At 37.5% G+C, this 11,056-nt stretch overlaps 1 protein-coding gene across 1 annotated transcript in view; it reads left to right on the top strand.

Annotated features, from left to right (window-relative positions):
• The first annotated feature begins 2,564 nt into the window (after nt 1-2,564).
• Nucleotides 2,565-11,056, top strand: part of LOC131986308 (neuronal migration protein doublecortin-like) — a 31,452-nt gene continuing 22,960 nt past the window's right edge. Inside the window, exons 1-2 of the mRNA XM_059351192.1 lie at nt 2,565-2,704; nt 6,997-7,422. Of these exons, the coding sequence (XP_059207175.1) occupies nt 7,059-7,422 (364 nt within the window). The 5' untranslated portion in view covers nt 2,565-2,704; nt 6,997-7,058. The remainder of the gene's footprint in view (nt 2,705-6,996; nt 7,423-11,056) is intronic.

The raw sequence follows: 11,056 nt of genomic DNA, 5'->3' as shown, positions 1-11,056 counted from the left end.
CATCTCACCTTTCCCTGATGTTTGACACTGCTTGTGGAGTCTCCACTATCCTGTCGGAGCTGTCAGTGAAATCGATACTGCACTACAATAACTAGCACAAAGTCTTTTTATTCAAATTGGTTACATAGCCACGAGGTAGAAAGAGAAGTTTACATCCCCCAGCTTACAATGACCTATATGGGCATTATAGTGACAAGGTGTTTTGGTTTCCTTCGTGTGACAGTTCTTATCTGTGTAATATCTTAAAAATGAACCTGACAGCCTTGTCCATACAGTGACACATCCCTTTTGCAGCATCTATCATGCAAACTGTGCAGAAGTTCATGCAGAATCAACCACAAGCATTTGCTCCCATGCTCCTCTGGGATTAGTTGTCATTCCCATCACCAGGTATTTAATTATCCCCATGCAAACATGTAAAATTACTTCAAGAAAAGTAGAATACAATAGCTAGTCTTTGATGTACTTTTCTTTTGAATCTGTGCGACATATTTTCAGAGTACAGTGCAGGTGTTCTGTCAAAAGCGAGAGTAAGAAAGTAGGCTGAATGTGTCACATGAATGAATGTGAGCAAAACTTGATGTTAAGTCATTGTCATGAGTTAAAACACTAAATATATGGCTCCCTGACAATGGAATAGTCCTTTAACCAGAAAGGGAAGTCAAACACAAGCACTGTGGCATTCAAGCTTTTATCTTCTACCAACAAAGAGCTGCAGCAGACCGAGAGCATCAAACTGTGGTTTTTGTCAAAGGGACTCAGATGATTGCACGGACACACACAGAAAGCCAAAACCCTGTAGGGTGATAAGAAAATAAAATCAAGAGTTAAATTAGATGGAAATTTAAGTGAACAAAGTGTGCTTTCTCCTCTGGACAGAAAGCAGAAGTGCCTTAAACACACATATTATGTTGATCTCTAATATGGAAGCACATTTCTGCCAATCTGAGGAAAAAGAAAGTTCTGTAAGGAGTAATTTTATCAAAATAATGACAAAATAATATGTAAATATAATGACTTATTATTGTGTATAATGAAGGACTTGCTAAAATTGATGACTAAGTATCAGAAAATAATGACATATCATAAATAAGGAACTCAAAAACAATGACGATTTCTAAAAAAAATAATGAGTTAGTGTCTTTAGAGAACTAAGATTACTAAAATATTAAGTCATTATTTTGACAAAATGTGTCATTATTTATGATAGTCAGTCATCATTTTAAGATACTAGTTAAATTTTTCGGAGAAAGTTTCTCAACATTTTGAGATAGTCAGTAGTTTGAGAAAGTTCCTAACTATTTTTAGATAATTATAATGATAATTTTAATTTAAGTTTTTCATTATTTTGAGATACCAAGTCATTATATTGAGGTTTCTGAATTATTTCCAGTAACTGATTATTCTGAGAAAGTATTATTTTGAGGACATTTCTCATTATTTATGACAATAAGTCATCATTTTGAGATACTAGTTAAAGTTTTTGGGGAAAGTTTGTCAATAATTTGAGATGCTTAGTCATTATATCATGGTTTTTGATTATTTCAACGTAATTAACTGATATTCTGGGATACCAAGTTATTATTTTGAGGTTTCTCATTATTTCGAGATAAGTGACTGATTTTTGAGGAAAGTTTTACATTTTTCTTTAGATACTAAATTGCTATTTGGAGACAGTTTTTCATCATTTCGAGCTACAGTACAGGCCAAAAGTTTGGACACACCTTCTCATTCAATGCGTTTCCTTTATTTTCATGACTATTGACATTGTAAATTCATCAAAACTATTAATGAACACATGTGGAATTATGTACTTAACAAAAAAGTGTGAAATAACTGAGAACATGTCTTATATTCTAGTAAGCAAAGGGTGGTTACTTTGAGGAATCTAAAATACAAGACATGTTTTCAGTTATTTCACACTTTTTTTGTTAAGTACATAATTCCATATGTGTTCATTCATAGTTTTGATGCCTTCAGTGAGAATCTACAATGTAAATAGTCATGAAAATAAAGAAAAACGCATTGAATGAGAAGGCGTGTCCAAACTTTTAGCCTGTACTGTACATAACTCATGATTTTGACAAGGTTTTTCATTTTTTTGAGATGCTAAGACATTATTTGAAAAAAGTTTCATTTTGATTTCCAGTTTCCATTGATTTTATGACATTTTATAACTTATGTAATTTCCCAGCTTGGGATAAATAAAGTATATCTATCTATCTATCTATCTATCTATCTATCTATCTATCTATCTATCTATCTATCTATCTATCTATCTATCTATCTATCTATCTATCTATCTATCTATCTATCTATCTATCTATCTATCTATCAAAGCTAGTCTCATGTCATTTTTTTTTTTTTTTTTTTTTTTTACTGGTAAAAGAAATACTTTGATCTTCCACCCATAACTGTAAATAATAGCTTGGTTTCTACTGCTCGTCCACTACCTAGAGCTCCGGCCCAGCCCACTCTGACTGGTACCTACCTACAGTATTTCCACAGTGGGCGGGTCCGGCTGCTCGTTGGCTTTAGGACCCAGTGGCTCCTCCAGTGAGGCAGGCAGCGGCTCGGCTCTCAGACTGAAGCAGACAAAGGCGAGAGGAGAGACGGCGTGCCGCTATCCTGCAGCATCGACTCACACATTCACGCACACTCCCCCCCAGCACACACTCCCTTCTCTCCGCAAGCAGCGACGCAGGTGAGTCCGCTTACTGGGTGGGATTATCCACACACTTTTACTGATTTCAGGAGAAATTTAATTGGCTTCTTTTCATTTTTGGAGTGGGCAAGTTGGCATGACATTGCAGGTATTTGTGTGTGGAAGAAAAGGATTTTAGGTTTTGAGCAGGTGGATTGTGTGAGTAGGTGTGTGCGCACACCCAACCCCCTTTTTTGTTTCCTGGAGAGAAACTTGCATTTTCTGCCGCTGCTCTCTGCCATGTGGCCACACTCATCTATCATAAATGAGTAGTGTGGCATCAGAAAACTTTTTTTTCTTCCTTTTGCGATTGTGATTTGACACTGTCTGTGCGTGGCGTGGGCTTTTCTAGACAGATCAAACTGCGTGTAGATCAGCAGCTCTGGATGAAGAGTCATAGTGTGGTTGCTGGCTAAGGGTTGTTGTGTGGGTGGCTCAGCCAGGAGCACAGAAAGAGCCAAAAATATCAGTAATAGCACACAATGTTGCTGCAGTGCTGCTTAATTGCTTATTTTGGGGGAGAATTATACATTTTGCTGTTTTTTTCCAGCTGATAATAAAAGTCTGCAGTACCGATCAACCATAAAGGGAGATAATGATGATGATGTAGAGGAAGATGTCATTCAGGTTAACACTGCAAAGCTGTGATAGTGTCCAAACCATTGAACACTTTCTGGACTCCTCCAGCAGGAGCAGCAGCACTGATGGTGATGTCACTCTGAAGGCAAGGCACCCAGTTTGAGACAATGGACTGTCCTAGTTGATGCTCCATGGGGAAGGGTCACTGTTAGCTCTGCCCATTAGTGCGGCAGATGGGCCTGAAACCTGGCCTTTGTCAGCTGAGGAGCCCCGACAGAAGTCCCACCCCTATCAGATCAGCCTGCCTGTCATAAAACCCCAGTCAGCATCACAGCCAGGAGTTAACAGGGGATTGGAGGGCCCCGCCACATGGATGGGTGGCGGCAGCGTGTTTTCTTCCATTCTATTTTAATGGCTCCTGTTTGCCAATGTGGTCCTCTACAAGAGGCTTCATTTTATGTAGGACATTAAACCTTGGAGGATTACATATCATTAGAGCAAATGAGCATTGTTAAACATGGCTTCTTTCATTGGTTTACGTGTATTGGATGAAAAGGGTGAAAGAAAGGCTTCTGAGGAGATTATTTTTATTCTTTATTTTGTCAAATATTCATTAGAAGTTGTGATATGTTTGAGATCAATATCACAATATAATATTGGGGTGATATTTGATGCTAGGGCTGCAACCTATGATTATATTTCCTATCAGTTCTTCTGAAATTTTGTTGATTTGTAGATTAAACTAAGACTGGGTGATATATGTAACATCAAAATGATATTATGACGATGGTATATATTTTTTCTACTTAATTTCTATGGTGATGTTCAAATAGCATTACAGCAATATTTATGTCACTTTGGTGATTCTTTCTGTTCTGATCCTGAAACTAGAGTGAACCATAGAGGTGCTGTTTTACGAAAGGGACAAAAAGTATACAAAATTAGGCCTATGTGATTATTTCTTTTTTCATGAATTACCGAAAATGCTATGAATGATTTTATCGAGATATGAATGGACCTATATGGTATTAGAAAATGTCCACCATATCACCCCCATGATAAAATATCAGGTAATAGTGAGAAGTGTCCCTTATCATTTCCCTAATCAATGTTTATATTGATCCTTAACAAATCCTCACACTTGAGACACTGGATAGAGAGAAAAGTTGACACTTTTGTTGTAGAAAAGACTCAAATGGTTAATTGATTATCAAAATGGTTGCAGATTATTCTCATGTCTATCAGCTAATTGATTTACTTGCAAAGTATTTCAGTTCGTCAAAGAAACAAGTTTTACGCAGTTGTGCATAAAGTACATGACAATAAAACACTTCCCTTTAGGTTTTAGAATATTGTAAAACAATCACAAAGTACATTATTACAATATAATTCCACTCTAAGTAGATACGTTAGAAATTGCCCTCCTCTAATTAGAAAAACTTCTCACTGATGGTTTGGTTGAAAACTGCTAAGAAAATGGAGCAAAATATTAAAAATAAAAATTAAATTAGTTAAATAACAAAAGAAGAAAAACCGTGAAGTCATGAATGTCATTAATAGTTAACTGCGTGTTTGCGTACACAACCGGCTGCGTTGTGAACATAGACTGTATATAATAAATAATAATAATAATAAATAAATAATAATAAATAATTGTGAAAGGATTTGTTCAGTTACTTGCCTGTGGACAACGTGTGTTACAGGAGGTTCTCACTAGGGGGCGCACCAGAGAAGTCAGACTGTACACAACTACCTGATTTACAGGATTTAGATTACAACACTCCATGAGGTTACTATATTCAAAGATACTAGACACAAGCTTCTGGATATATTAATTCTGAGATTACAGCAAAAGTGACGGCGGCATCATCGTAGATAATATATAAGGCCCTTAACTGAAAGATGTCGTGAAAATGAGTACTCCTCTTACACTGTCGCTGCCGTGTGTTACATCTTGGAGTCATGTAGCGTTATTTTCTGCTGACGTGCAAAACCAACGCTTTAAACACGTAGTTAACAGCAAGTATATCTCCGATCTAAAAGTCATAGTGTGTGTATTGTAAACAAGCCACTCAGTGATGAAATGAGTTAAAAAACAAATCATACCTTATTTTAACAACTCATGAATTTGAAGTGAGGAAACACTCGAGGCAGGATAAGAAATATTCTGGCCTTTAACTAAGCCTTATTCATCAGCCGTTTTAATTATGTACTTGAAAGGTAAACTACATTAAAATATTGCACATGAAGCTCAATTTAAAGTGAGACCATAAAGGTAAAAAAAACCAATAAAATATTAGATAAATAAATTAATAAATAAAGCTCAATTAAAGGCCAGAATAAACTGGTAAAATACAATAAAATATTAGACAGATAAATACATAAAGCACAATATATTTGCCTTATTTTAAAAGGTTTTATTGTCATCAACACTGGGTCAAACTAGGAAATGAAGTTCTACTATGGCAAACCATAGTAGAACCAATATGAAGATAAGGATTTAAATTTAAAAGATAAGGATGTGATCACTAAAAAGGACAGTATTGAAAGTAAAATTGAGCTCAGCTTTAAACTGGGCACTGATAACTACCTCTTTTATGTGGGTGGGTGTGGGTGCTTTTTCTGGGTGTGTATCAGTGTATGAACGCTATGGTTCAATGAGTTTCTGTGGCTTTTGCAGACAGGAGCTGACGTTATCTTTTTACTTTTGGTCCTTACTGCAGCTGCACTGTAGTTGAAGTATGAAACATTTGGTCCATACTATTCATCATGGCTCCTTGAACTTTGACATCATTCATAGATGCTGTGCAAAGGACTGTTAGTCAGAATAGCTTGAACAGCATGCTGGTTTGCATACTGCACATTGTGACTGGATGTAGTTGGCCACCCTGGTTCTTTTGGCATACTATTATGTATTGAGACTCGTACAATCTTTTTGTGGCATACTAAATAGTGTGTTAGTATGGTTATTGGAACACACAGTGAGTTGTGGTCATCAGGTGGAAGATTAACAGGAAGAAACCAGTCTTTTAAATAGAAAAGCTGCTCCAGCCTTTTGGCCAGTCCACCCCACAGCATAAGTGGTTTATTGTTTGTTGGCCGAACAGATGCATCTTTTGCATAATTTCTAGGAAGCAGGAAGAGCTGGATCGCCTGTAACATTCAAATCGCCACTATTTTTGAAACAAACAACAGAGATAACATTTTCCTGCTTATGACTCAGCATTAATATGGTGAAATTTGACATAGATGCACTGCTACTCGCATACTGTAACACCTAATCCACTTTAATATCAAACACTACTCAGAGAATACATGATTTCTACTGAACAGCGCAGATGTACCAATGTGCAACAGCATCACAGGACTTTGATTTTGAAATTCAAAATAATCAACAGGACCTGGCAAAGATTCACTCAGTGTTCCCTCAGGCGATGTTGTGTAGTCTTCCTAAACGATGAGTAAATGACACAGAGGAAACATTAGATGGCAATCTGCAAGATAAACAAATAATAATAATAAAAAAATCAGTTTTTAGTGATCAACTTGACCCAGACAGACATGACCTCTATAAGTGGTTTGGATTGATATGGCGAATCTGAATTAGTATTGTTGTTAACTGGTTTCTCTAACTTGCCTTGTATTATTATAATTGCAGTTTTCTACCTAATGGATGCCTACATTAAGTCCATTGTTGTCCTTCTTTTCCCCAGACTCTCCGGAGCTGGTCCCCACCACCACACATCTGTCAAAACCATCTCAACTTTCAGTCATCATGGAGCTAGACTTTGGACATTTTGATGAGCGAGACAAGGCATCTCGTGCCCAGCGGGGCGGGCGCCTGAACGGACTTCCCAGCCCTACCCACAGCGCCCACTGCAGCTTCTACCGCACGCGCACTCTGCAGGCCCTCACCAACGAGAAGAAAGCCAAAAAGGTGCGCTTCTACCGCAACGGGGACCGTTACTTCAAGGGCATCGTGTACGCCGTGGCCAACGACCGATTCCGCACCTTTGACTCGCTGCTGGCCGACCTCACACGCTCGCTCTCCGACCACATCAACTTGCCACAGGGTGTCCGCTTTATCTTCACTATCGACGGCACGCGCAAGATCGGCTCAATGGACGAGCTAGAGGAAGGTGAGCAGGATGCACCAGGCACTCCTTATCTTACTAATGTATCATGATGAATAGTCAGGCGGCTTAGCCAAATAAAAGGGACACGTCGGACAAAAGCACCAATTCTTTTCCACATACTCTCTATCACCATAGGTTTCAATTTTTGGTAGGAGCCACTTCATCAAGATTGCGGATCAGAGGTGGCAGCCATATAAAGTCTATGAGAAATGCTATATCTTCCTAGCCACTTAGAAGGTCAATCTTGGTGTCAAAATCTACATTTTCTGGGTCAAGGAATCATTTAAAGCTATTGAGAATATCACTAGATGATTTTTTTGATCAAATATATATGTTCATTTTCACCCAGACTGGTAGGCAACTCGCTTCAAGTGCTGCAGCAGAGAATCCTGAGTTGAAAATGTTTGGAATCTATGTTCACGGCAGAGTGCGGATTAGCTGCCATGTACACTGCAAAATAAAATCAAGGGAACACTTTCATCTCATGTCAGATCTTGATTAACACATTATTTACAGTGAGTCATCTAGTGATATTCTCAATAGCTTTAATTGATTCCTTGACCCAGAAAATGTATATTTTGACCCCAAGATTGACCTTCTAAGTGGCTTGAAAGATACATTGGTTCTCATAGACTTTATATGGCTGCCATCTCCAATCCACAATCTTGATGAAGTGGCTCCTACCAAAAATTGAAACCTATAGTGATGGAGAGCATGTGGAAAAAATGTGGTGCTTTTGTCCGACGTGTCCCCTTTCTCCTCAAATCTGATACTAAACCGCCTGACTAGAAGAGATCATTTGGTCTGTCAGATTCTTTGTTCCCCAGTAGAACTTCTGCATTGAGTTCACATTGAGACATTTTCAAGCCACCATGTTGAAGATGATCTGCAGCTTCAACTCCATTTCTGTGCGGAGAAGATTTAGAAGCATAACATTTCCACTTCTGAGATTAGAAGTCTTATCTTTTCGGTCTAGACTCCTGTAATCTCCAGCATGTGATGTATCGACTTCTAATCTGCGGAGTTACTTTGGGGTCGATTGACATGGTCCACTTCCCTCAACTGTTTAGACAATGTAGGCTATTTCAGAGGAAATAAATTAGGTAGATGGATGAGATATGTATATGAGAAAATCATACATTATTTTAACAACTCATCAATTTACAGTTAGGAAACACCGGAGGCAGGATTAGACATAGATTAGAACTCTTAACTTTGGCATATGACAACATATACCAAGAAGTAAAACAGACTTTAAGTACATAAATAAAAAGGCGAATGAATCAAGTTAAATTAATGGCAAGATGAAATTGTAAAATACAATAAACATAGCTCAATTAAATGCCAGACTTTAAGGTAAAAAAACAACAACATATTAGTAGATAAATGAGTAAATAAAGATCAATTAAAAGCTCAAGTATTAAAGCAAAATATTAAGGGAAAATAAAATGAATAATTGGCAAGATAAATAAATTAATTAAGCTTTATTAAATCTCAGACTATAATGGTAAATGGCAATACAATATTAGACAGATCAATCAACATATAAATAAATAAATAAAGCTCAATTAAAATCCAAAGCCAGCCTATTAAGGAAAAATACAATAACTAATTGGAGAGATAAATAAAGCTAAATGAAATGCCAGACACAAAGGGGAGGTCTGAAGTTTGCTTCTAAAAATATCATCATACTCTGCTGCAAAACAACATCACAACCTGTTTCTTAGAGAAATTGTATTTCATGGGTCTACTGTCTCGAACCTGCGTGTAAAGCAGCTCTTTTGTCTTTGTCTTAATTAGACTCAGTGGTCTCTGTTTTGGGGCATTGACTGTAGCAGGTTCATACTGAGCCGTGAAGTCGGCTCTCTGCAGCTCAACGTGGGATAAATGGTTTATTAACTGATGACATTAGCATCTAACTCATAAAAAAAAAAAAAACTCCAGTCACAATTTGAGAGGTTTTACTGTCATTAGTAACAGTGGGTTGAAATCTTTGAAATGTATTTACATTTGCGGTTTTATGATTGAACAGTCAAGATATTTTACATATTTCATGCTGATAAATTCTGATAAATCGGGTAGTTTAAATGTTGTTCTCTATATCGGAGCACCAGAAGGCTGATTAGAAGTAATTTATGTTCTTACAGATTTATGAAAGTTGGGATAATATCATTTGAAATTCTTTTGGTGATTGAATACAATCTATTCTTGGCACCAGACAAGATGATCCACGCATTAGTCGGCCTGAGGATAGACAGATTTTAGTGAAACTTTTACCGAGATGCATCTGCAACCATCAATCAGATGTTTCTCAAGAATAATTCATAAGACCCAGTTAGATGACCCAACTTTAAGTCCTGGTCCACTTTATGAGATCGTTCTAAAGAAGTGGGACGAGGTGGACCAAGTGAACTAAAGCTAGGAGATAAACTGCCGCTTAATTTGTTCAAAATGAGATGATCATCTCTGCTCCTTGAGCTGCTTAGGAAAGATAGGAGCGTTTGTGTGTGTGGTGGGTGCAGTAAAGAAGGGGCAGCACAGTCAGCACTGTGGGTGGTGGTGGTGGGGCATTTCATTGTGCTTCCTCTTGTGGGATATAATTAATTGCTCAATCTCCTCTGCACTGTGTAATCCTGTTCTGTGCTTTTGTCTTTGCCGTAATTTCTCCACATTTGCCCTAATTGTTGCCTTCTGGATTTTCCCCCTTTTGTCCAAATTTCTCTTTCTCTCCATCGCTCTCCTCCTGCTGCATTTTGCCTTTAATTTAAATCCTCTCCCTGTCTGAGCAAGAACGGCACAGTCTGCTGTGGAGACTGTGAGTTGATAAACGGCAATGAAAATGGAAGATTATTTAGAGAAGTGGATGAAGATCGGGCAATTAAGGAAAAGTACATTCACAAAGAGGCTGTAGAACAGCTCAGACAGATTTTATTTTTCTTTTAAAAATGGAAAAATATATTATATATTAAATAATATTGCTTAGACTAGTATTTCCCCTAGTTAGACTACTTTGGTTTGGCAGCATAAATTAAATCCAGCACACATTTTGAGAGAAAATTGTCTGGTGCAACACTGAGGCTACACTAAATTACTGCAGCTATCACCAATCTGTTTTAACCCAATATTCCCTGGTCAGGGGACGGAGAGTTGTTCACTATAGAGTCTTTATGTTTTTCTGTTAAATCTGATTCATGACAACATTGCACATTACTCAGCGATTTCTAAAAGAAAATAACGAGGATTCCCTGACTATGCGAGTAAAAATGGAAGAGCCGTGTGCTAATAAAGCCAGTACAGTTACTGGGGAACCAAATAATGTGCAACAAGAAAGTCGGTCAGTCTTACAACAGGCTTTATCTGCAAGGCTGTTTATAATTTTAGTCTGTGAAGCAATTATTGTTGGCTGATCAGTGTTATGTGGCCTCGTGGGAGAACCTTAATGTTTGAACAGTTTTTTCTTCAACACCAAACAAAGACAAGTGCAAACATAGTCACACAGCAACATGGTATCTGTTCATGAAAATGCTCTCATTGTGTATACATTTTAAACCATAAAATAGTCTGACAAACATTAACTTGAAAACTTCCACTTTCAAAGTTTCCAGTCTCAAAAGGATTTTGAACTTGACTTTAATCC

Source organism: Centropristis striata, chromosome 15 (assembly GCF_030273125.1).
Source record: "Centropristis striata isolate RG_2023a ecotype Rhode Island chromosome 15, C.striata_1.0, whole genome shotgun sequence".
Taxonomy (NCBI): Eukaryota; Metazoa; Chordata; class Actinopteri; order Perciformes; family Serranidae; genus Centropristis; species Centropristis striata.
This window is presented reverse-complemented; position numbering and strand designations above follow the sequence as displayed.